We start from the raw sequence: 26,523 nt of genomic DNA on the forward strand, positions 1-26,523 counted from the left end.
ACAAGCTTTCCGCGCCGACTATGGTCCTTCCGACCAAACGAACATGTCAACAATGACTCTTTGTATTAACATCATGTAATGTACTCCATAAGATGTACATCAAGCTAAGGCCTTCCCCCAAGGAAGGGTCTCATTTGTAATCGACTGCAAATACTAGTGGATTCATTCGAACTGGGCTAGGCCCCGTGATTTTCCCCCTTTTCAGGGGGTTTTCACGTAAAAATATTGGTGTCTCATGTGAATGCTACACACTCTCTCTTATCTGACTGCGTGCCGGATTTTCATACAAAGCTAAGACGTTAAATATGATATTTTTCTACAGCCGCGAATACTCCTAGACGCAACAACTATATATTATTATGTATTTAGCTGTAGTACACAACAATACACACCTAATGCACATCAAAACACATTAATACACAATAATATTACTATGTATTGGTGTTCATTTATGTGTATTACGTATGTATTATTGTGTACTAGCTAATACACAATAACATATAAAAATACATAATAAATACACAACAATACCTAGCAATACATAGTAATACACTGGTTTACGATCATATTTTCATTGGAATCCGGACATTGCTCTATGTGCGATATCCACATGAAATAATTTCTCCTTTTATGGGGGTATACTATATTTGATTTGTCATCTTAGTCTTACTTTTTCTAAGCTTTCCTATCGTTTTCTTAATTTGTTTAAAATAGTAATAACAAATAAAAATAAAATAAAATGAGCGAAAGCATGATCGACACGTCGAGAGGATAGGATCGGAATAATAAAAAGGCTCTATCATTAAATAAATAAATAAATAAGTAAATGATATGTGGAACCTAAATAGCCACGTGGAAAGAATCCGAACTATATACACACGTGGCAGTCTTGGGCTTGTAATTCGCATCAAGCTCATTGGCCCCGCATCACCTCTTTGGTCTTCTATTTATTGCCTCTCCTTCCTCAGTTGACCACTATCTTCAATCGTGAATTCGTGATATTGGAAATCCGTTGAGTGACCGCTTAATCACCGACCAAACGTTCTGTCAAGAGATGGACGTCAGTGGCAATGGGGGCGGCGGATCAGTTGCCGGTGAGAATCCGGCGATAAACGTGAGTGGTCCGCCTCCGTTCCTTAGCAAGACCTATGCTATGGTAGATGACCCTTTGACGGACTCGATTGTCTCATGGGGGCCGTGGAACAACACCTTCGTGGTGTGGGAACCGCTGGTGTTCGCGCGTGACCTTCTTCCCAAGTATTTCAAGCACAACAACTTCGCTAGCTTCGTCCGACAGCTCAATACCTATGTGAGTAACCCCCCACCCTTACATTTGTTCTTTCTTTATTAGCTTGATTGGATTTATTGAATATAAGATGTGAATCAAATCGTCCTTCGGTGAAAAAGTATGGTAATTGGATGAAAGAAATCTTTGATGAAGAACCTTTAGGGTTAGGGTAGAGGAAATTGAAGTGAAGAGTTTAGTTTTGTTGAATAGGATCGTGTTAGATTCCAATCTTATTTCTTTGATGCTAAATTAAGGAGTTCCTTGCCTTTTCAGGCAGAATAAATTGTCGCTGTATAAAATATTGTCAGTTCTTCCCAAAAAAAAAAAAAAAAAACCAGTTCCTGACAAGGAGATGAATCCAAAGTAAACGTTCTCATCAGAAGCTTTTCCGATATTGAAATTTATAGGGGAAAGCTGTTCCCTCGCTTGTGATGTTTTTGAAGCATTTATTCCAAATCATATTGCACATAGTTATTTGAAATATATAGAAAAAATTCCTCTATTTTAGCTGTTATTTACGACTGATTATTCATGTGTGACGAACTACCGCTATTTGTGTGTTTATATGTTATTTTAATTTGTTTTCATCAATAATCTTTATTCCTTGACTTTGTGAGGATGGCGTTTCCTGATTCGATCCCTAGAACATATCAATGCAACTACTTGTTGTTGTTGATGAATGGTTTGCATATGCAATCCAATTCAGACTGTGGGGTTGTTTGGCTAAAAGTATGATTAAGTAAATCCTATTAATACAGTTTTAGTAAATCTTGAGAAGATTAAAAGTTGAAAATTTATTTGGCACAACTGTGAAATCTTGTTAAAATTTGATTAACTCTTTGACCATTTGCTTTAGGATTTGAGATTTGTGAGAGGATAAACCTTAAATCCATTTAATTCTATGGATGTTAGGATTTGACAAATCTTGAACTTGATCAATAATGACGTTTAAATGTGATTTATCAAGAAAAATATGTTTTAAACTCTTCAAAATTCTGTTTGGCTTGATTTAAGTTAAATATTGCTTAAATCCTACCTATAATAGGATACCTAATAGCCCTTAAAGGATGTTGTTTATAGTTTGAAGCGCTGATTTGATTTATGGTGTGATTTAATTCGATAATTATGAACTATGTATCAATTCTATTTTGATTACTGTAACTACATGTTTAAGCTCTTTCACAGTCTAAAATATGTAGCTAACCTCCGCATTTGATAATTTTACTAAGCAACTTGTTTTGATGATTATTCTTCCTTTTTATACAGCTATGCTTAATTTTAAAAATTGTTCTTCTCCCCCTGTTTTTGTCTTAGTTATGTTTATAAGGTAATTTTTAATTATGTAACTCTCCCTCTTTCTTTTATTTTATGATTTTTCTAATGTTAGACTATAAGATTCCAAACATTCATTGGATGTTGATTTAACCTTCAAAGCACAATTTTGTGTGCAGGGAAGAGTTGTATGGTTTTAAAACACAAAAAATCCAAGGAATCCTTGATCGCATGTCATGGCTTGTGTACACTCTCCTGTGGTCCTGTTTCGGCAAAACTTGAAAATGTCAGTTTGCAGCCATTGCTGGAGTGGCATCTTTTTATTGATGTTGCTCTTATGCCGCTTCTGTGGATTTCCTAGTAAAATAGCTGTCTCCGGACCTGCTAATTTCCTAGTAAGCTCTCCTTGTGGACATACATGACTAATTGCACATGTTTGGATGCTAATATTTTCAAAAATAATTTTTTTTTTTGTGAATTTGCAATGCTTTACTTCTGATTGGATCTGTCTTTATTGCCAGGTTTTTTGTTTTAATGATTTATGAGTTTGAAATTTGAACGAATTATTATTAAGCTTTTTATATGTTACTTTACGTTGGAGTTGTTAGATCACAGTGAAAGTGTTGTTATTTCTTAAAATCATTGAATAGGACTTGTGCTCTAACAACACTTTCACTGTGATCCTCAAAAGCAATCCTTCAGTCTTGTGAATATCCTCTTATTTTATTTTTGCTTTGTTATTGAAGCAATTGCAAGATGGTGATGGCTGTTCATTTCATCGTACACCGCCAATTCAGTGATGTTAAATCTAATATTTGAGTTTCATAAATTCACTGCTAGTCCTTTTTTTCAGACTTGAAGCGAAAAACAATATATTTGATAGGACAGAACACAAAAGTTTCTACAACATCCTGCTGCCTCCTTTCTCTCTAAATTGAGATTAAACTTTGGACCATGGTTTAGAGGATCACCCTGAAACTGATCAGAAATACAAAGTCAGATCGGTTTTTGGGCAAACCATTAGAACCATTTTTTTTTCTTTTTCCTCATTTTACAGTGAAACTGAGTTAGGATATTTTGGGCTAATATGCGTTAAGATGAGCAAATTCTGGCCCATGGGAACGGGTTCCTGCAATTAGGATTAAGATTGTAACAAGATGTAATCTAAGTATTTGAAAGAAAGTACCTCAGATTCAGAGGGATTCAAAGCATGCATTATAGTTAAAAGAAGAGTGCGCTGTAAAACATACTAGGCCAACCCAACCAATTCTTGTATGCATGAATGGTAAAATAATTTAAATTGCCATTTTTAATATGATTTATCTATTATTATTAATCAATTAACCATGGATTTAAACACAATCCCATTTTAGTTAAGCCAACTTATGAGTATTTTGTTAAAAATACTCGAAGTTAGTTAAATGCAATAAATCATGCAAGTGATAGCAATGAAAGGATATTCATGAAGAACAAGTGATTAAAAATGTACTAGTTATTTTTTATTTTTTAAACAATATTCATATATTTATATTTTGTATAATTTTTTGAATGAATATTATAAATATCTTTGTTAATTTTAAAATTTATTTAAGGAATAATATTTAAAATATATTTTTTACTTTCAAAAATAATGGAAGCTAAAACATAGACTGAACACCGAAAATAACTATTGAGATCATCTTAAACTGAAACATTCACATTAAGAGTGAAACCGGACCCGAGTTTTAAAAACTTGCTATGGACCATCTCAGACAACCATAGATATAGAAAATTTGGATTTGCATCATTGAGATAGGTGATATAAAGGTAAATTTAAGTGGTATGAGCTTGTATAATAGAGAGCATAGAAGGAGCTTTGGATTTACTAGAATTATCTTTGTAAAAGTAAAAGAATAGTATAAGCTGTTGAAAGGAAAGTAAACATTTTTTTTTGGAAAAACATGCTTTTTTCTTGTTAGTTTATTAATCAAATGTTGGTTGAGGTTTTTGGCTATGGTGTCACATAGGTGTTAGTAATGATCAAATGATAGTCATATCATGCGACTCAATATGTCAATCAAAAGAGCTTTACAGTAAACTTAAATTTATGATTTAAAATTATTGAGATGAAAAAAAATCAAAATTAAAGTGCTTGAAAATTAGAAAATATGAAAAGTGATATAATAAACATACTCGTCAGCAATGAATGGCACAAAGGTTCCATTGGAGCCATGGCGCATAGCGCATGCCATTGGAACACAACGTAAAATAAAAATAATTATTAAAAAAATAGGTGTTTGATAGATATTTGCATGAAAATTTTGTTTATGGTAGCATTATTCTAATTTTTCATGCATAACTATACATACAAGCAAGCTTGTTTGAACAAGATGTTCAAGATAATTTGAACAAATAAAACATCCAAACCTATTTTTATACAGCATTTATAAAACATCCAAACCTATTTGAATACAGGATTTATAAAACATCCAAATTTAGCCCTTGCCGCCCCCTCCTTTGGCTCCCAAATTTGAATTTGAACTCTAGTGGACCCCACCCAATCCCTCTCTCTGCTTCTTGCCGCCAACCCTTCTCTTGTACATGTAAACGGCCCCTTAGAAGAGGCCGGTCCACTAAGGACGGGTCTAACAATACCGTCCTCTTAAAGAATCACCTTGACCTCAGAGTGAAAACAAGGAAACTACCGTCCTCTTAAAGAATCACCTTGACCTCAGAGTGAAAACAAGGAAACTGATGTTTTACCCTCTCGTAAGGCTCCCACATGGCATCGTTGTCAGGGAGATTCTTCCACTTGATCAACTCTTCCTTAGTTCCATCTTCCCTCTAGCAAACCCCCATCAACTCCAAGGGTTCCAAAATCACCTCTAAATCTTCAGTGAGTGTCACCGGTAACTCTGAACTGGCTGCATAATCTACGATGACCCTTCTCAATTGAGATACATGGAAAACATGATGTATAGTCATCGTTGGTGGTAGTTTCAGCCGGTATGCCACCACTCAAATCCTCTCCAATATCTCATAGGGCCCAAAGTATCTACAGGCAAGCTTCTCATTCCTTATGGTGGCAACTATCTTTTGCCTGTAAGGTCGGAGCTTCAGGAGAACCTTCTCGCCTATCTCAAATTTGATGTCCTGTTATGCTCATCTGCATGATTCTTCATGATATGTTGAGCTCTCAACATATGTCTCTTTAACTCATCCAACACCTTGTCCCTCTCCTCCAAGTACTCATCCACTAAAGAAACTTGAGTGCTGCTATGCCCAAAGTGCACCAAGTGAGGTGAATCCCTCCCATACAATACCTTGAATGGCGTCATCTAAGAAGCAAAATGATAAGATGTGTTGTACCAATACTTCGCCCATGCTAAACATCTGGCTTATAACTTGGGTGTCTTTGATGCAAAGCATCTAAGGCAATTCTCCAAGCTCTTGTTTACCACTTATGTTTGGCCATCTATCTATGAGTAGTAGGCGGTGCGCCTCTTCAATATTGTCCCCTGTAATCTAAACAGCTCCTTCCAGAAATGGTTGAGGAACACCTTATCCCTGTCGGATATTATAACCTATGCTACTCCATGCAATCTGACCACCTCTCTGATGAAAGCTGATGCCACTGTCACTGCGGTGTATGGGTGTCTTTGGGGAATGAAATGAGCATACTTGCTCAATTGATCCACTACCACTAGGATCACTGTAAATCCTTATGACCAGGGAAGTCCATCTATGAAATCCATGGATATTTCCTCCCACAACCTTCCTGGTAAAGCTAATGGCTGTAGTAATCTTCTTGGAGACATGACCATGTACTTGTTCCTCTGACATATCTCACAACTGGCTACCATCTCCTCCACATCCTTATGTATCCCCTTCCAATACAGTTCTGATGCTAGCCTCTTGTATGTCTTCTGTACTCCTGAGTGACCCCCAACGGCACTCCCGCTCCCGTGAAACTCCCGGAGCAAGTGTGAAATGTGGGCAAATGTTCTAGGCATCGTAAACCTTACCTGGTACAATAGTCTCTCCCCCTCCAATGAATACCATGGGTAGCTACTCCTTTCCCTTAGTAAATCGGCCCAGATTTTTCCCAGCTCCTCATCTATGGCACTCTCCTCCTTAATGGCCTCCCAATCTAACATCAATGGTATCGAAACTATTATCGCCTGCAACTCTCCCATACATCTGGACAAGGGATCTACCACCTTGTTCTCTAATCTTGGCCTATATTAGATTTCAAAATCATATCCCAACAATTTGGACAGCCACCTCTGATGCTCCTCTATTACCATCTGCTGCTCCAACAAGTACTTCAAGCTTCGTTGGTTTGTTATGACAATGAAATGCCTACCTAATAGGTAGAACCTCTACTTCTGGATGGCTAATACGATGGTCATCAACTCCCGCTCATAAACTGATTTCAACTGGGTTCTAGCTGTCAACAGCTGGCTGAAGTACTTGTCATATCATGCGACTCGATATGTCAATCAAAATAGCTTTAAAATAGACTTAAATTTATGATTTAAAATTATTGAGATGAAAAAAAATCAAAATTAAAGTGCTAGAAATTTTAAATATGAAAAGTGACACAATAAACATATTTGTCAACAATCAATGATGCAAAGCTTGTTTCACCCTCTTGTAAGGCTCCCACGTGGCATCGTTGTCCAGAAGATTCTTCCACTTGATCAACACTTCCTTAGTTTCATCTTGATCAACACTTCCTTAGTTCCATCTTGATCAACACTTACTTCCATCTTCCCTTTGGCGAATCCCCATCAAATCCAAGGGTTCCAAAATCACCTCTAAATCTTCAGTGAGTGTCACCGGTAACTCCGGACTAGTTGCATAATCTCCAATGGCTCTTCCCAACTGAGATACATGGAAAATAGGATGTATAGTCGCCATTGGTGGTAGTTTCAGCAGGTATGCCATCACTTCAATCCTCTCCAATATCTCATAGGGCCCAAAGTATCTAGGGTCAAGCTTCTCATTCCTCGTGGTGGTGACTGTATTTTGCCTGTAGGATCGGAGCTTTAGGGACACCTTCTCCCCTATCTCAAATTGGATGTCCTTCCTATGCTAATATACCTATTTTTTATGATCTGTTGAGCTCTCAGTAGATGCCTCTTTAACTCATAGAACACCCTATCCCTCTCCTCCAAGTACTTCATTGAAGAAACTGGAGTGCTGCTATGCCCAAAGTGCACCAAGACAGGTGGATCCCTCTCGTAGAACACCTTGAATGGCGTCATATGAGAAGCAAAATAAGAAAATGCGTTTTATCAATACTCCGCCCATGCTAACTATTTGACCCATAACTTGGGTGTATCTGATACAAAGCATCTGAGGTTATTCTCCAAGCTCCTGTTGACCACTTCTGTTTGGCCATCTGTTTGTGGGTAGTAGACGGTACTCATCTTCAATATTGTGCCCTGTAATGTGAACAACTCCCTCCAGAAATGATTGAGAAACACCTGTCAGATACTATAGCCTATGCTACTCCATTCAGTCTAACCATCTCAGTGATGAAAGCTGAGGCCAATGTCACTGTGGTGTATGGGTGTTGTAGGGGAATGAAATGAGCATACTTTCTCAATCGATCCACTACCACTAGGATCACTGTAAATCCTTTTGATCGGGGAATCCCATCTATGAAATCCATGGATATCTCCTCCCACACCCTTCCTGGTAAAGCTAACGACTGCAATAATCCTCCTTGTTCCTTTGACATTTTTCACAACTGGCTACCATCTCCTCCACATCCTTATTCTTCCCCTTCTAATACAACTATGATGTTAGCCTTTTGTATGTCTTTTGTACTCTTGAGTGACCCCCAATGGCGCTCCCGCTCCCGTGAAACTCTTGGAGCAACTGTGGAATGTGGGCGGATGTCCTAAGGCACCACAAACCTTCCCTAGTACAACAATCTCTCCTCCTTCAATGAATACCTCGGGTGGCTACTCAATTCTGTCTGTAAATCAGCCTTGATTTTTCCCAGCTCCTCATCTCTGGCACTCTCCTCCTTGATGTCCTCCTAACTAACATGAATGGGATCGATGTTGTTGTCTCCTGCAACTCTCCCATACATCTGGACAAGACATCTGCCACCTTATTCTCTACTCTTGGCCTGTATTAGATTTCAAAATCATATCCTAACAATTTGGACAACCATCTCTGATGTTATTCTGTCACTATTCGTTGCTCCAACAAGTACTTCAAGCTTCGCTGGTTTGTTCTGACGATGAAATGCCTACCTAATAGGTATGGTCGCCACTTCTGGATGGCTAGTGCGATGGACATCAACTCCCGCTCATAAACTGATTTCAACCAGGCTCTAGCTTTCAACACTTGGTTGAAGTAGGCAATGGGTCGATGATCCTGCATGAGCACTGCCCCCAATCAATACCCTGAAGCATCTATTTCCATTATGAAAACCTGAGCGAAGTCTGGCAGCGCTAAGACTGGTACAATGGTCATAACCTTCTTCAAAATCTCAAAAGCTGTTATAGCTGCCTCCCCCCATAAGAAACCACCCTTCTTTAACTGTTATGTTAGTGGCCAGACGATAGTGTTGTACCCTTTCATGAACCTCATGTAGTATCCTGTCAGTCCTAAGAATCCCCTCAGCTCCTTCAGATTATTAGGTAATGGCCATCTCAACATAACCTCAATTTTTGGCTGATCAGCTGCCACCCCCTCTTTGGATATAATATGACCCAAATACTCCACATTGGTTTGGGCAAAACAACACTTCTTCAGGTTGACCCTCAGATGATGCTCTTGCAACACCTCTAGTACCCTCCTCAAGTGCTCCCAGTGATCTTCCTCTGTCCTGCTATAAACTAGGATATCGTCAAAGTACATCAAGACTAATCGCTTAATGTAAGGTCTGAAGACCTTGTTCATAAGAGATTGGACATGGCTGGGGCGTTAGTGAGGCCAAAAGTCATTACTAGGAACTCATAATGCCCCTCATAAGTTCTGAAAGCAATCTTGGACACATCTTCTTTCTTCATTCAGATCTGATAATATCCTGATTTTAAATCTATCTTGGTAAATATCACTGCACCACTCAATTCATCCAATAGCTCATTAATCACTAGTATAGGAAACTTATCTGGCATAGTTTCCTTATTCACTACCTTGTAGTCTACAAAAAATCTCCAACTGTCATCTTTTTTCTTCACCAACAATACTGGACTAGAAAAAAGACTAACAGTGGCTCTGATAATTCCTTCCTCCAACATCTCTCTAATTAACTTCTCAATCTCATCCTTCTGAAATTGAGGATAGCGGTAAGGCCTAGCGTTTATGGGTGATACACCTTCCCTCAAGGTGATTGTATGCTCCTGCTCTCTGGGTGGGGTCAATCCCTAAGCTGGTTGAAAAACCTCATAGAATTGTTGAATCAATGGCTCCACTGAGGGGGGTATATCTGACTTCCTCCATTTGGTGCAGCTCCACTAGAAAACCTTCCTCAACTTCTTGTATACTACTCATTACAGTTTTGAGAGATACCATGACTTTGGATAGTCCTGCATCTCCCCTGATCACCACTTTCCTTCCATCCACCAACAACTCAATTGTAAGTGCTCCCCAATTAACCTTGGTTTCCCCCAAGGTTTGTAACAATTTCATCCCCATGATAACATATGTACTTCCCAGCTCTAGTGGGAGAAAATCCTAGCACCTGAATCCCCTGGATGGTCAACATCATTCTACAAATCATTTGTCCTTTCTCCACCTTCCTCGTGCCTATCATCACCCAATAATAGCCGGCGTCCACTAATTTCACTCTCAATTGGTCGACGACCAAAGTGGAAATGAAATTGTGGGTAGCCTTACTATCAATTAGTATCACACCTACCTGTCTCCTATCTCCCCCTTTACCTTTATGGTATGATTCGTAGTGAATCCTATCACAGAGTTTAGGAAAACTTCTGAAATACAACCTCTTTACCTTCTTCTCCTGCATCTCCTTCTCTGTCAGCCTCTTGAAATTTCCCCATGCTCCCTCCTACTATCATCTCCTTGGTGGTCTCACGAAATCCTCCTGTTGCAAGATCCCTGGGTGCTAAGTGGGTGGTCTTCATCCTGTACGTGCCTCCTGAGCTATTGCTCCTAGCTCTCTTCTCTAGATTCTTGTTATTTTCCTCCAGCTATGCCAACTTTATGGCATCTTCAGCTTCCTGGCCTTTGGATCACCCCTGTTTCCTCGTATTCCTCCATACTTTCCCCTCTCCCAAGTGTTTTGCTCTCTCACGTCTCCCGATCTTCCCTTACATGTTCATCTTCAAACCCCTCTTCACTTTCTTCTCTCATTTCTCCAAAATCAGCACTCCCTTTACCATAATTTCTCTCCTTTCTCTCCCAATCAAGACCCTTTACTCCTTATTCCCTATTTTCCTGTCTCTGTACATACCTTTCCCCTTTCTCCTCAATGATTTCTACATCGTTCTCTCTCCTACGAAAATCAGAATTCGTATCCCATTGGTCCCTTCGCCTCGGATGTCGACGTTTAGATTTGATTTTCCAATAACTTTTTCACCATCAAATGTAGATCAAAAACCTTGTCTTCCACGGATGAAACCTTGTCTTCTACGAATGAAATTTAATCCTCCACCATGGCTTTTATTTGGCTCATCTCTCCTTCCAAACATTCTTCCAACGCATCTACCTTTTTGCCCACCATCAAGATTTCTGGATTTTGATCAAAAAATCAGCAAGGGTTCCTTCATCCCGATGAAATTTCGTCGCTGAAATTATAAAAAATCAACCCCCGATGGTCCCAAGACTTGCTATAATACCAATTTGATAGAAAATACTTGAGTATTTCAATTAAACTTATAGAAAATACTTGAGTTCACAAGTAACTCTAAGGGAAATAATTGAGTTCGCAAGCAATTCTATCGCTAATTGGTAAAAACAGCAAGAAATAAACAAAATCTGGGGGATAACAACCCTAAAACAATGGATTGCAATATATGAATCAAGCCAAACAAACACTAGAACAAGATACAAGGGATCCTCAATTCGAGAGGAGGATCTATCTCTCCCAAATCTCTAGACGCCGCTAGAGCCCAAAATTTTTATAAGATAGCGGTGAGACCTGCTGTGATGTTCTACAATCTAATGGAAGTGTTGAAATCTTGAACCTATAATTACTACTCAACCAGTAACAGAAATAACTAGAGCTACTATAATTCAAATGTTAAAGCAGTACAAAAATATTTCTTCTCATCAAAATCTAGATACATTAATCTAGTATAAGAAATTCTATACATGAAAATAATGAAACACTAGATTGCAAAAATGATACCTCAGTCACTCAAACTGAAAAGATCTTTCCTCTACCTTTTACCTACTCTGCTAATCATTTCTCTTTTCCTAAAATATCAGAAAGAACAAAATGAGCACAATTAGCCTAGCAGAATTCTTATCCTAACCCATCACATATATCAATATCCAAATTCAAATGTTAAATGGAAATAAAAAAGGCAATGACTTGCAAAGAATAAATGCATGTAGAGCACAATTTCTCAGGGTTTCAATATATACTTGAACTTATTACTTGTGAAGTTACTTGCAAAGAGATTTTCAGATACATCGCAAAACGTTTGTTATTAGAGATTTACGTGTACTTAACTTTCATATTTGATCAGGGTTCATATAGAAACTCGAAAATTTCTAACATTCAGTTTAGAGTATTACTTACACTTTATTTATTAATACATACAAAATGCAATGATTATAATGCATATGTTCCGATGTCTGCATATAATGTATATGCAAATGCAACAATAATTGATTGCACTGCTTAGAGAGTACATGAAATCAAAAAGCCTTATTGCATATATAATATTATACTCACTAAACTTTTTTCTTTCAATTTTTAACTTCGTAGGGATATTCATAGGAACATTTTAAGACATTTATATAACTATTACAGTCATAAAAAAGCCACAATTCAGTTATATACTCAGAAATTTGGGTAGAAAAAATTAATCGACAAAAAAATTGATTTCTTATAGTCAAAACTATCAAAGTAAAGCGTGCAACATAATATTAAGGTTACGCGGTGAAAATATCATAAAATCTGGGGAAAATACATTTTTTTCTATAATTTTCAATAAAATCACTGCAATTAAAATCATATATAGAAGTTCTGAAGTGTACGCCATGCTTTATAATATTTTGAACAAACCCGACAAATGATTTCATCTTCTCGGCCTCCTAATTCTCTCTCTCTCTTTTTCTTTCCTCTCTTCCCATCCTCTTCTCCTCCTTTCTTCTTAGGCATGGTGGCTAGGAAATGAGATTTTGCAAATGGTTTGAGATAATTTATTATTTAGAAAACCACTAATCTGACTTGGCGCCGCAGCACTCGACTCGCCAAAACTAATGCGCTCCCAGAGAATCTTCCAGATTATACCAAAATCTTTTCATTTAAGGCTTGGCGACATGAAGAAATCATCCTGCATCGCAACGCACGCTCATTTTCCCCCCTCCACCCGAGATCTCAATGTTGTGGGGCTGCCAATCTTGATGCTAATCACTTAAATAGCAATTTTGATGCTTCATATTTCACTTTTTCAATCCAATTTTTGGCTTATCCAAGGCTCCCTTAAACACTCTAAGAGTTGTAAGTACAAATCAAATCAAAATCAATAAGCATTAACATAAATGCTTGGATTCCTGATGGCAAATGCTACATCTTTCCCTCATAGAAAATGTAATCCTCAAAATTCCCAAGACACGGTAATTCATAATAGATCTGGATAGAACAGCCTCATCTCATTCTCTATCTCGTAGGTTTCTTCCTATTCCAACCAGTGGTTCCACTGGATTTTGACCATATGAATTTGCTTATTTCTTAATTGTTTTACATTGAAGGTCATAATACATTTTGGTCCTATGTAGGCTAGATCAGGTTGCACTTCGACTTCAACTTCAAGAACTCTCTAGTTTATATCTGATACCTATTTTTTCAACACTAATACATAAAATATATTATAAATATCTGACATGTGGTTTGACATAAACAATTGGTAAGCAGAATTCTCGATCCTTTAAATCACTTCAAACGATCCCATATACCTAAGGCTTAAATTGCCATCTTTTTCAAACTTACTCACTCCCTTCATTAGATTGGCCTTCAAATAAACTAAGTCATTGATATTAAATTCCACAGACATGTGCTTATGATCAAAATATTTCATCTGTCTATCCTAGATTATCTCTAATCTTTTCCTGATCGGTCTGATCTTTTCAGTAACAGTGTCCACCAATTTAGAATCTATCGACTTTCTTTCTCCTACCTTAGTCCATGACAATGGCGTCCTGCACCTTTTCCATATAGAGCTTCATACAGAGTCATACCAATACTTGCCTAGAAGCTGTCATTGCAAACAAACTCAATTAAAGGTATGTGATCTTCCTAGCTTCCTCCAAAATCCAAAACAAAAAGCCTCAACATATCTTCTAAAATATGAATAACTCTTTTAGACAGCCCATCTATATGGGGTTCAAAGCCGCACTGAAATTTAATTTCATCCAGAAACATTTCTGAATACATCTCCACAGCTTCGAGGTATAAACTTGTCATCACGATTAGAAACAATAACCTTATGAATTACATGCAACTTGACGATCTCTTTCACATACAGTTGAGCCAGCTTATCAATAGAATCTATTTGCCTCATTGGCAAAAAATGAGCAGACTTCATTAATTTATCTATAATCACCCATATCGCATCATGACCTTGCCTAGACGTAGGAAAATACATAGCAAAACTCATAGTAATCTCATCTCACTTCCACTCACAAATAGGCAATTATTGTAATAATTATTTGGGTTTATGATGCTCGACCTTTACCATTTGACATATTTCACACCTAGAAATAAACTCTGCCACTTATCACTTCAACTCAGGTCACCAAAACATGCACTTCAGATCATGATACATTTTATTGTTGTCTGGATGAATACAACAACAACAACATCAAGCCTTTGTACCACTACGTGGGGTCAGCTACATGAATCCTTTTTCGCCATTGTGTCTTGTTAAAAGTCAAATTATCATTTAAATCTAATAAAGAATGATCATTTCTTATATTTTATAATCAAGTCTTTTTAGGTCTACCTCTACCTTTCTTAACATAAGTCAAATCTAATATCTCAACTTTCCTATCCGGGTCATCGGAAGACTTCCGTTTAATGTGACTAAACCATCTAAGGCGACTTTCTCTAATCTTATCTTCCATTGGAGGTACTCCAACCTTTTCACGTATATGCTCATTTCGTATCTTATCTCTAAGGGTAAAGCCACTCATCCACCTTAGCATCCTCATATCTGCAACACTTAACTTAGTATTATGCTTTTCTTTTAATGGCCAACATTTGGCACCATAAAGCATTGCAAGTCACCACCATCTTATAGAATTTTACTTTAAGTTTGAGAGGGACTTTCTATTGCACAACAAGCCCGATGTATTCCTCCACTTCAACCATCCAACTTGAATTCTACTAATAATATCCCCATCTATTTCACCATCACTATGATCAATAGATCCAAGATATCTAAAACTTGTACTCTTATTAATGACTTGATCGCCCAAAGTCACAATCCTCTCACTAGGTCTATTGCTACTAAAGTTATACTCCATATATTTAGTTTTAGATCTACTCAAGAGAAAACCTTTAGACTCAAGGTTGACCTCCATAATTCAAGTTTATCTTCAACTCCCTCTCTGGTCTTATCAACACGAAGAATATCATCAACAAAAAGCATACACCAAGGTACATCCTCTTTGCAAATGTCTAGTGAGAACATCCATGACTAAAGCAAGATATGAACTTAAGGCTGATCCTTGATGTAATCCAACCGAAATAGGAAAATACTTGGTCAAACCACCTTGTGTTTGAACACAATTAATAACTCATGCATACATATCTTTAATGATTTGAATATAAACGTTATTAACTTCTTTTTTTTCAAGAACTCTCCATAGCACTTCTCTTGGAACTTTATCATATGCTTTCTCTAAATCAATAAATATCATATGTAGGTCCTACTTATTCTCTCTATATTTCTCCATCAAACCTCTCAATAAATGTGTGGCTTCCATAATAGACCTACCCGACATGAATCCAAATTGATTTTGAGAAACATTAGTATCACGCCGCAACCTATGCTCCATAACTCACTCCTATAGTTTTAAAGTATGACACATAAACTTAATTCCTCTATAATTCGCACACTCATGTGCATCACCTTTATTTTTAAAAATAGAAATTAACACACTCATTCTCCACTGATTTGACATCTTTTTAGTCTTCAAAATAGTATTAAAAAGTTTAGTAAGCCAAGAAATTCCTTCATCTCCTAAGCATTTTCACATCTCTAATGGAATATCATCAGGTCCAACAGCTTTTCCACACTTCATTTTCTTTAAAGCCTCTCTAACTTTGGTTTTTACTAATATGCCGATAAAAACAAAAATCTTTATTTTTGTTTATGATGCTGAAGTCACTAAAGTCAATCGTATTTTCACATTCTCTTTCCTCAAATCACAAAATAGTGGGCTTAATATAGAATCTCTTTCCTAAAATCACAACTATTCGGGACCCACAACCTATTATCATTGAAGATCACACCCTGATCATCATTCACTTGTAATTCTAACCTCTTCTCATACTGAATTTAATCTATCAACTTCACATATTTCTTATCCACTTTATGAGCTTCTTTAATTCTATCCTATAACGAGGGTCGAACTATTATCTGGAAAGTGGCTACAATTGACACGCTAGATAAGTGTGTACCATTTCTAATTTCAGTCTTTTCATCTATAATCAATGTCTATGTATAAGTAATTGCAGAAATTATTGTATAGAGGTTTTATCAGGCTAAGTGGATTGTTGTGGAGAGCTTTAGTATTATTTGCGAAAAAAGAAGGATGGATCTCTGAGGATGTGCATTGATTATCAGGAGCTAAATAATGTGACAGTGAAGAACAAATATCTATTGCCCATGATAGATGATTTGTTTGATCAATTGGAAGGTGCAACTATATTCTAAAAGATTGATCTATGGTTTGAATGCCATTAATTGACAATAAAGGCTGAAGATATAGCGAAGATATCCTTCAACACTGGATATGGGTAGTACGAGTTTCTGGTAATGCTATTTTGTGTTAAAATGCATCGTTAGTGTTTATGAATCTAATGCATCGAGTATTGAAGGAGTGTCGGGTTTAATTTATTATTATAATTATTGATGATATTTTGTAGTAGTCGAAGTCTAAAGAGGAATATGCAGTTCATCTGAGATTGACTTTGGAGACTTTAAGGCAACATAAACTATATGCTAAATTCTTTAAATATAAGTTCAGGTTAACTTCTGTGGCATTTTTTGGGCATGTGAGTAAGGAAGGGATTACTATGGACCCCCAAAAGGTGCAGGCTATAGTAGGTTGGCCGAGGCCGATATTAATTACCGAGGTCCGTAGTTTTCTTAGCTTAGCAGGTTATTACAGTAAGTTTGTCAGAGGCTTTTCATATATTGCAATCCCTCTAACAAGATTGACTCAGAAAGCCATATTGTTCGTTTGGACACTAGAGTATGAAAGAAATTTCCAGAAGTTGAAAGAGTGTCCAGTGTCAGCCCCGTATTAACTATTTTGTCAGGTTTAGAAGGATTTCAGGTGTACAATGATGCTTCCTTAAAAGTCTAGGGTGTGTATTGCAACAAAATGAGAATGTAGTTGCAAATGCTTCAAGGCAGTTAAAGAAGCATGAGAAGAACTATTCGGCTCGAAATTTGGAATTGGCGGCAATTATATTCGTTTTGAAGATTGGCGTTATTATCTATATGGATCACTAGAATTTAAAGTATATTTTCACCCAAAAAAATTGAATCTATGAATATAAGGCAAAGAAGGATTATGATATGGATATTACCTATCAGTCGGGTAAAGCAAATGTGATTTCTGATGCTTTGAGGAGAAAATTTGTAGAAGCGACATCCAATTTTCAACTCTTGCAACTCCCTAGGTGCCATTCTTTAAGGAGTTTTTGCTAACAGAGTTGTATTTGACATGACTTTAATACAAAACTCCACCTACCTCTCTGGAGGCAAACTATACAACTCTTCAAGAAAAAGCATCCAGGAAATCTTTTACCACTTGAACATCTTCAAGACCCTTAAAAAATTTATTTAAATCTCTCATACATGACAGGAATACAAAATTCCCTTTCTTTCAGGTCTTATCCACTTGCAACACAAAAATCAAAGAAGATAAGACACTCCTACTATCCAGAAAATAAAACACATCCCCGTCTACGCACAAACTCACCTGCTTCTTACTACAATCAATATGAGCTTGATATTTTCTCAACCAGTTCATACCTACTATCACATCGAACTCTTTTAGAGGCAATACAATCAGTTTTGATTTCAACTTTTTATTTGCCATGTTTGATTCCTGTGGGTATTGTAGCTACTTGTGAATTATGACTCCCTTGTGATCTGGGTATTGTGGCTTTATTACAAAATCTATGCAAATTCCTTGCAATTCAGGTATTGTAGCTCTATTACAGGATATACGCTGCTTCCTTTCAATATGGATTCTCTTGATGGTTACTCGTGGTATGCGGAATTGTGGCTTCCTTGCAATCTATTTTTAGATTTTGAACTGTGGGGGATTTCTACCACCATCTTGTGATCTTGTAAATTGAGGGGATCTTTAATTATCAATATGAGGCATATAAATAATTTAATTTTCTATTTTGATTACATATTAATTTTCTATTTGCTCGAGTGCTGATTGTATATGAATATCTTTCTAACCCTGGTACAATAGGAGATTCAGATTTTGATGCGAAGTTAACTTGTGTACCTTCATGAAGATTTGATTGTTATTTGGTGATTTTTTTCCTTTTCCTTATTTTCTATTCTCTAATTTTGTGATTGATGCATGATTGATTATTTTGAAATTTGGTACAATATATATTTTTATATTGCAAAGTATGATTCTGATCAAACGAGTATTTTTTTTTTAAAATCCAAAATATCTGTGCTAGATTTCTATTGTTTGACTATTAAGTTATTGCTTACAAGGATTTGCATATTTTTCAATTTTCAGTTAAAGTGGATTTTGCATATTTTTAGGATTGTGTGTGCGTGTGCACACACATTTGTATGTGAATGAATGAATGTATTATTATGTTGTATTTTATTGATGAGTTGTTTTTCTACACTTTATGTAACTTTGTATTGAGGAGTTCTCATACACTTTACATGATATTCCTTCCTTCTGCTTATTAGGGATTTAGGAAGATTGATCCTGATCGCTGGGAATTTGCAAATGAAGGGTTTTTAAGAGGACATAAACCTCTTCTAACATACATAAACAGAAGAAAACAATCTCTTCCTCAAAATGCTTCATTTCCATCATGCGTTGAAGTGGGAAAGTTTGGGTTAGATGCATATATCGAAAGGCTGAAGAGGGACAAAAATGTTCTCATGCAGGAACTAGCAGAGCTGAGGCAGCGGCAGCAGGCCACAGACGCTCTGCTGCAAGCCTTAACAGCCCACGCTCAGGGGATGGAACAGCGCCAGCACCAAATGATGTCATTCTTGTCTAAGGCCATGCATAGCCCAGAACTCTTAGCCCAATTGGTTCAGCGCAAGCGATCCAATAACGACATTCCTGATAGCAACAAGAAGCAGAGATTGCCCAATCAAAGAGATTTTGAACGTGAAATTTCCACCTCTGCTGGACAAAGAATCAAGCATCAGCACAACTTGCAAACCGAGGCAGCCAAGCCGGTGCTCATGCAGATACCAACTTCAGACAAATCCTCCATATCGGATTCTGCCCAACTTGGAAATTTTTATTTACCAATCGATGTTTTGGACACTAGCAGACTTTCTTCAATTAGTAGCGATGGAATCCCTGTAGTTTGTTCTTCTTCTGCTGTATCTGAAATCTATTCAGTTGCTCCTGAGCAAATTCCTCAGGCAGTTACTGGTTTTCAAGATCCCTCTCAAATGCAAGGTATTATGCCTGATGAACGTATTGCTGACATCCTGAGAACGAGTTTTTTGACATTTGAAGCAGAAAGCACTCTCGTTATTCCTTCTGCTGGAATTGATGAGATGATTCCTGTTGAAAATGGTATCTCTAAGTTAGATGAGGTTTACTCTTTTTGGTATTCAGCAGATCCACTTTCTGGGGAAACTGATGTGGCCAATTTAAACATACCTGAAGATAACGAGATCCCAAAAGTACCTGTGAAAGAGTGGACTGGGATCAGAAATTGGAAAACTTCACGGGCCATATGAAGACGTAACTAACAAAGCTGATAGCTTTTACTAAACTTAGAACTGCTACTCCAGGTAGCTCTGGATTATTATTCCTTTTGGTTCTCTGTGTGCTATATATATATAAACGAAAGGGTTAGCTAAATCCAAACAAAGTCATCCATACCCGACAAAGATACCTCAAACAGTTCTATCTGAACATCAAATAGAAATATATATTATATGAAGTATAGATAGAGCTGTTTGAGGTATCTTTGCTGGATATGAATGGCTTTGTTTGGGTTTAGCTAACCCTTTCGTGTGGCTCTCCACTTCCCGAATGGGGTTTCATAAGATTGAAATGTACGCTACGCATCTTCGTTAAATGCTCTTTTCATCGCTTTAGTGGTGTAATACTACTGAACAATTTTTAGGAAAATGTCATAAGATGGCGGCCTTGTTTGGCTGGATGATTGATGAATGTGAACTAGTTATCCATGGCATAGCCCTGTCACTCTTAATTCATGTGCACTCATGTTTTTATTTTATTTTTATTTTTTTTAAGGGCAGAGCCTATTTCATTACTATATGAAAAAGTACAAAATGACGGAGCCAAAATAAATTGCCAAAAATCACTTAGATGCCCAGTGCAGCCGACAAAGGAGAAGTTATTACGTGCAGAATTCGAACCTAGAAATAGGTGGTCTGAATATAATTTGATACATGTAGTGTAATTGTGTTGCATTTTTTTTTTGTGCTTTAGTTGTACTTTTCTTACATTTTGATTGCTCTTTTGTTATGTTTTTTTTACTGCGCATTGAGTGATGCGCTTGGTTTAAAGTTCCGCGGCACATTAAATATATAAAATGTGTGTATAGTTATTTAAAATGCGTGTTAAGTAAAAGAAAATTTTAAGATAATTATTGAATTTCCATCTTAACTTGGAAATATGTTTTTGTTCAAAGCACATTTAGTTGCTAATGAAGTTATGAATATTTTTCATTGTCAGAATATTTCTTATGAATAAAACATTTATATGTATTTAAAATGTAGCATTTGATGAAAATTTAATTTTGATTTTTAATTAATGAGTGATCTATTATTCTTCATATTGTTTCATTTTAATAATTATTACATAACAACTTTGAATATTTTCTTCTTCTTCAATATTTGATCCAATTATTAAAAAATTGATTCTTGCTCAGTTTTGTTCCATGAATTTGATCAATCTGAGATAATTTGATTTAAAAAAAATAGATATTGATATATCATCAAGAAATTATGTTGATCGGGCACGAGTCTCGAAGCAGAATCAAGTTGGAAATTTCAAAAATTAAATTAGAGACCATCTAAACTTCGATTTCAGCAAACTTATAGTCGAACTGAATGACTCAAAAAGACGGACCCAATGACACCAAATTCGACTCAATCCGAGCTCAAATGAGTCCAAATCAAAGACCCAAAGCTCATTTTGAAGGTTGAATCAATAATTTGGATTACCGAACATTTTCCAAACATTGCGTGCTTATAGTCGAATCGAGCGGCTCGACAAGACAAATCCAACGAGCCTAAGATTGTCAATTTTTGATATCATTAAGACATTCAAATCTTCAATAAATGCATCATGATTAAGGGATTCAACATCAGTTGTCCATTCAAACCACTCCCAACTTACCCATGATCTCTTTTTTATTTATCGGTCATGCCACTCTCAAAAAACTATAAATAGCCACTCTCTTCAGAGGAGACCCAAGCAAGAAGAAGAGAATAATAGGAGGGAAAAAATTTCTCCTCTACCACCGCCAGAATTCTGCCCAACGCGAAAGTGACGTCAGAATTCTGCTCGACGCCCAAGTGACTCCGAAATTCTGCGCAAGTGAAGCCGGAATTCTGCCTGACGTTCAAGTGACGTCGGAATTCTTCCCGATTTTCAAACAACGCCGAAAATTTGCCTGATCTCCAAGTGACACTAGAACCCTGCTCGACATTGTAACTGGATTTCAATCCAGAAGTGATTCATTGTAATCTGATCGTCCTAATTTTTAAAGAGGAGTTAGCCTCTTGTATCTCAAGCAAATACTATTAAAACTTTTTTAACTAGACATGGCCCCGTTGGTTTTCCCTTTCCATGGTTTCTTATATAAAAATCATATTGTTCTTTTATCTTCTGTTTATGTGCTGAATATCCATACAACACTAAGACGAATACTTTCTAACTCCATCGCCACGTATATTCTAGTCCGCAAGAGATATATTCATTAATTATGATAGATTTGATCGACTAATGTCTTCAAGAAACTCACCAATATATTTTCCTAATTGTTAAAAAAAGCATTTTTGTCGATGAAAAAAATATTTCCTTAATAAATTTGTTGACCGCTCGGTGTTATCTTATTGCTAAATTTTTTACGAAAGGAATTTCGCTCTAAGAATAAAAATATCAGTTCGAGGGCCAACGGCTATTTTGTCTTATTTTAAATATCTATGCACCGCCGATTTAATTTTTACTCTCTCCTCAACGGCTACAATTTGAATGGCTGCAGCCTCCCCCCTGCCGTCTTATACGGGAATGCTGAGATATTCAAACTATTTGACCGTTGGAATTAGAGTTTAGGCATCCGCTCAATAAATGGTTTCTCCTATTTCTTTTTATTCAGAACACAAGGAAGAAGAACGAAGCGAAGCAGACAGGTAAAAAGGCAGCGATAGATTGAGAAGAGATAAGAGAGAGAAACAGAGGAGGAGGAAGAAGAAAGGAGAAATCCTTTCTTTTCGCTCAGCTCCTGTGTCGGATTCTTCGCAAGGACGGCGGAGAGCAAGAACACGGAAGGGGGGGAGTCACTGAGAACTCGCCTTCAATCTTTATTCTCTTCCTCGTGGTTAAGTTTCTTTGGGCAGAGTCACAACCAGGTAGGAGGAGGAGGAGAAAGAGAGGAAGGGATGGCGACAAGAAATCATGCTGAGGCGCTCCATAATCAGATAGGTAAGGATTGCTCCAAAGCTTTGTGTTTCCATCTTTGGGTTGATATTTTAGATCTGGATATTCTTTTTATTAATATTATTATTCAAGAATGAGTTTTTTCTTGATCAACTGAATTGACGCCTAAAGCGAATATGGATTCAGATTAATTGCTTGATCCTTGATGGGTTGAAATCACATTATTTCTTTTCTTAGTCTTCTTGGTCTGTTTCTTTATTTACGTACCTTCTTTATGACTTTATGTACCTTAATTTTCTTCTCAAATTCAATTTTACTGCTCCATTGAAGGGGCCGCCATGCCCACAGTTAAGCAGAAGACAGCCGCTGCTGTTGGAGATGCTAAAAACCGGAAAGCTCTTGGAGACATTGGAAATATGGTCAACCTTCACATAATAGATGGGTAATAATAAATTTAAAGTCATTATCAAACTCTTTATTTCCATAATCGTGCCCTGTTTGTACCAATTTTTTTTATTTGCAATCATTTATTTCTCCAGGAAGCCCGTCCATCGCCCAGTTACAAGGTATTCACATATGGCCACCATTGTTTTTTGATATCATCAGAAATTAATTTAGCTACAACTTAATCAACAACACAATCTAATGCTTAACATGCTTGACCTCTAGAAGTTTTGGTGCTCAGCTGATAGCCAATGCACAAGCAGCAGCAGCTGCTAAGGTAACATTTTCAATTAATCACAATCTGCAACTCGTATCATTTGCTTATTTTTCTTAGGAGTGTCTTACATATTTGTTTCCGAATTTCTTAGAAATTCAAAAAACAAGTAGCTCTACCTTCTGATGACGCAACTGCAAAGAAGAAGCCCGTTGTCAAAAATTCGAAGCCTGAGGTAGTAATTGATATCAGTCCAGCAACTAAACAAAAGGAAAAACAGGAAAAGAAAAGTTCTCATGTTTCCTCTTCAAAGAAGAAAGTTCATTCCCTAAGTTCTGTGCTAACAGCTCGTAGCAAGGTACTGTAGTAATAGTTATTAGAATTAGAATTTTCGTTGCCTGCTTTCAGGGCACGTGATTAATATTATTTCAGGTTGCATGTGGGATCCAAGATATTGATGCTGCTGATGTTGATAATGAGTTGTATATGTCTGAATACGTTGAGGATTTATACATATTCTATAAACACCAAGAGGTAATGAGCAAAATCAAATTAAGCTTTAAAATTATATAGATAATTGTGTTATCCAAACACATTTTTTTATTCAGATAACAATGCTAGTGTGTTTTCTATTAAGTTGATGAAGGCTTCGTTTGGGATGACTTTCTTAATGCTTCTCAAAATAGTTTTCGAGTACAAAAATTTTAACTTTTGTACTAAAAAATTATTTTAAAAAATTATAAGAAAGCCATCCCAAACGAAGCTTAAGTCTACCAATATCAAATATCATCAAAATAAAACTTAATTTTATTTATAGTTAATGTGGCCTGTAAATGGTCTAACATCAAATCAAAGAACACCTAAGCTTCATAGTTATTATCAACTTATCTGACACGTCTATGTGGCCTGTAAATATGCAGAACCTCTGCCGCCCTCAGGATTATATGAGCTCACAAGTGGAAATTAATGCGAAGATGAGGGCCATACTTGTGGATTGGTTAATTGAAGTGCATTACAAACTTGAACTCATGCCAGAGACCCTCTATCTCACCATGTCCATCATTGATAGATATCTATCAGTGGAGTCAGTTCTAAGGAAAGAACTTCAGCTTGTTGGAGTTAGTGCTATGCTTATTGCGTGCAAGTATGAGGAGATTTGGGCTCCCGAGGTACATACTTCATTTAATTTACTGTATTTGTATTAACTTTTCATGAACAATTATGCTTTGTTGCAGATCAATGACTTCATTTATATTTCGGATCGAGCCTATACCAGAGAGCAAATACTTAAAATGGAGAAAGAAATTTTAAATAAGCTTGATTGGTGCTTGACATTTCCAACCCCATATGTATTCATTGTTAGGTTTTTGAAGGCTGCAGCTTCTGACAAAGAGGTAAAAATTCGAACAGCCTACTAAAATTAATAGATTTATCTTGTGCTTCATACTTTTTCAATCTTGTACCCGATTGAACTCAGATGGAATACATGACATTCTTCCTCGCGGAACTCTCATTGATGCACTATTCGATGGCGGTGATGTATTGTCCTTCAATGATTGCTGCTTCTGCTATCTATGCTGCACAATGTAGTTTGAAGAAGAGTCCACTATGGAATAGAACTCTACAGTATTACACAGGCTTCTCAGAGAAGCAATTAATGTATGCAAAATTTCTGTTCTTCTAACCAAGCCTTTATCTTCAATTTGCAACATTAAGGAGATATATATGTAAATTAATGTGTTTCTTATTTCTTGTTTCACAGAGAGTGTGCTAAGAATATGGTAAGCTTTCATTCAGCAGCACCAGGTAGCAAGCTCACTGTGGTGTACAGGAAATACTCAAAAGATGAGCTTGGAGGCGTTGCGTTGAGGTCTCCGGCTACAAAGTTTGGAGAATGATGGGAGAGCAGCAAGTTCCTCAGTTGCTGGCTTCTGCTTAGTTGAGGAAGTGGGTGAGAAGAGATCAAGGATTAATACGATGTTGGTTTTACTTTTTGGTCAGAAGATTTTTTGTTGATCTATAGGTTTTCTGTTCTTCTGCATTTCATGTTTCAAATTATAACGATTGTGTGATGCTGCACTAGCATTTTTAATAGAAAATTTTTTAAAGCCAACTTTTGTTCTTTTTTCCTTTCATGTTGTAGCTTCAGGCTTATTAACGTTAATTTTTTATGAAGTGTTGACCTCTTATTTGCTTGAGATGGATTAACACACAAAGTATTCAGATCAATTTAAAGTTAAGAATAATGGAGAGATTAATCAATCTATCTTCCAATCAAAGGGCTTTGGCCAATTCCTCAATCTCTAAGAGGAAGATTAGATGATGGTGATTTAGTGCTCATTCACACTCAACCAAACAGGTTATTTAAGTGAAATTGTTGAAAAAGAAAAAAATGCCATCAATTGTATAATTGACATGATCTGATCTTATGAAAATCCTGAATCAAAATTTCCTTTTCTCATTCAGAATCTCAAGGATGTTATTTTGAAGATGAGTTCCATCTAACAATTAATTGACTTAGCTTAATTTACAAAGCCATCTAAGGCTTCAAATGAGTTCCATCTAATCTTTCTAATTGCTTTCTAAAACAAATTTTTGTACTAAAAATATGCTTTAAAAATAGTAAAAAAATTATCCCAAATAAAATTTAATTCGATTAAACGTACACCTCTACTTTTAGGCCATGCAGGATTAATATTTCTCGTCTATAATAAACTGTTCAGAGCTTGTTTGGCAAATTGTAAAGCTACTTAATCAAATTTAAAAACGGTAACACATAGTGAAGTTTGATTAAAAACATGAGTTTGGTCAACCTAATTTTTTATCCAAAGGCAAATAAAATGATTTAAAAAATTATGTTAGTATTAGTTATCTTTCTTTATAAAATTTCAAAATTACTTTTAAAAAAAATAAAAATATCAAATCATAATAAATTTTAGATAAAATAATTCTATATTTTTTTTATAAAAATCTTCCCAATATTTAAAATCCAAAGGCAAATAAAATGATTTAAAAAATTATGTTAGTATTAGTTATCTTTGTTTGTAAAATTCCAAAACTACTT

At 36.3% G+C, this 26,523-nt stretch overlaps 2 protein-coding genes across 2 annotated transcripts; both read left to right on the plus strand.

The window, feature by feature from the left end:
* The first annotated feature begins 957 nt into the window (after positions 1–957).
* LOC110114573 (heat stress transcription factor A-1) lies at positions 958–20,226 on the plus strand. Its single transcript, XM_020847495.2, has 2 exons — positions 958–1,309; positions 18,886–20,226. Exons 1-2 carry the CDS (start codon positions 1,055–1,057, stop codon positions 19,903–19,905), a joined length of 1,275 nt encoding a protein of 424 aa, XP_020703154.1. The 5' UTR covers positions 958–1,054; the 3' UTR covers positions 19,906–20,226.
* Positions 20,227–22,427: 2,201 nt separating this feature from the next.
* Positions 22,428–25,395, plus strand: LOC110114574 (G2/mitotic-specific cyclin S13-7; the record flags this gene model as incomplete). The annotated part of the gene is given in 10 exon segments (XM_020847496.2): positions 22,428–22,846; positions 23,132–23,243; positions 23,341–23,367; positions 23,471–23,522; positions 23,614–23,817; positions 23,892–23,993; positions 24,380–24,628; positions 24,695–24,853; positions 24,937–25,118; positions 25,222–25,395. Coding segments are annotated over 10 exon segments (1,266 nt in total). The 5' UTR covers positions 22,428–22,803.
* Between the last annotated feature and the right edge of the window lie 1,128 nt (positions 25,396–26,523).

The sequence above is a fragment of the Dendrobium catenatum genome, unplaced genomic scaffold, assembly GCF_001605985.2.
Source record: "Dendrobium catenatum unplaced genomic scaffold, ASM160598v2 fragScaff_scaffold_674, whole genome shotgun sequence".
NCBI classification, from domain to species: Eukaryota; Viridiplantae; Streptophyta; class Magnoliopsida; order Asparagales; family Orchidaceae; genus Dendrobium; species Dendrobium catenatum.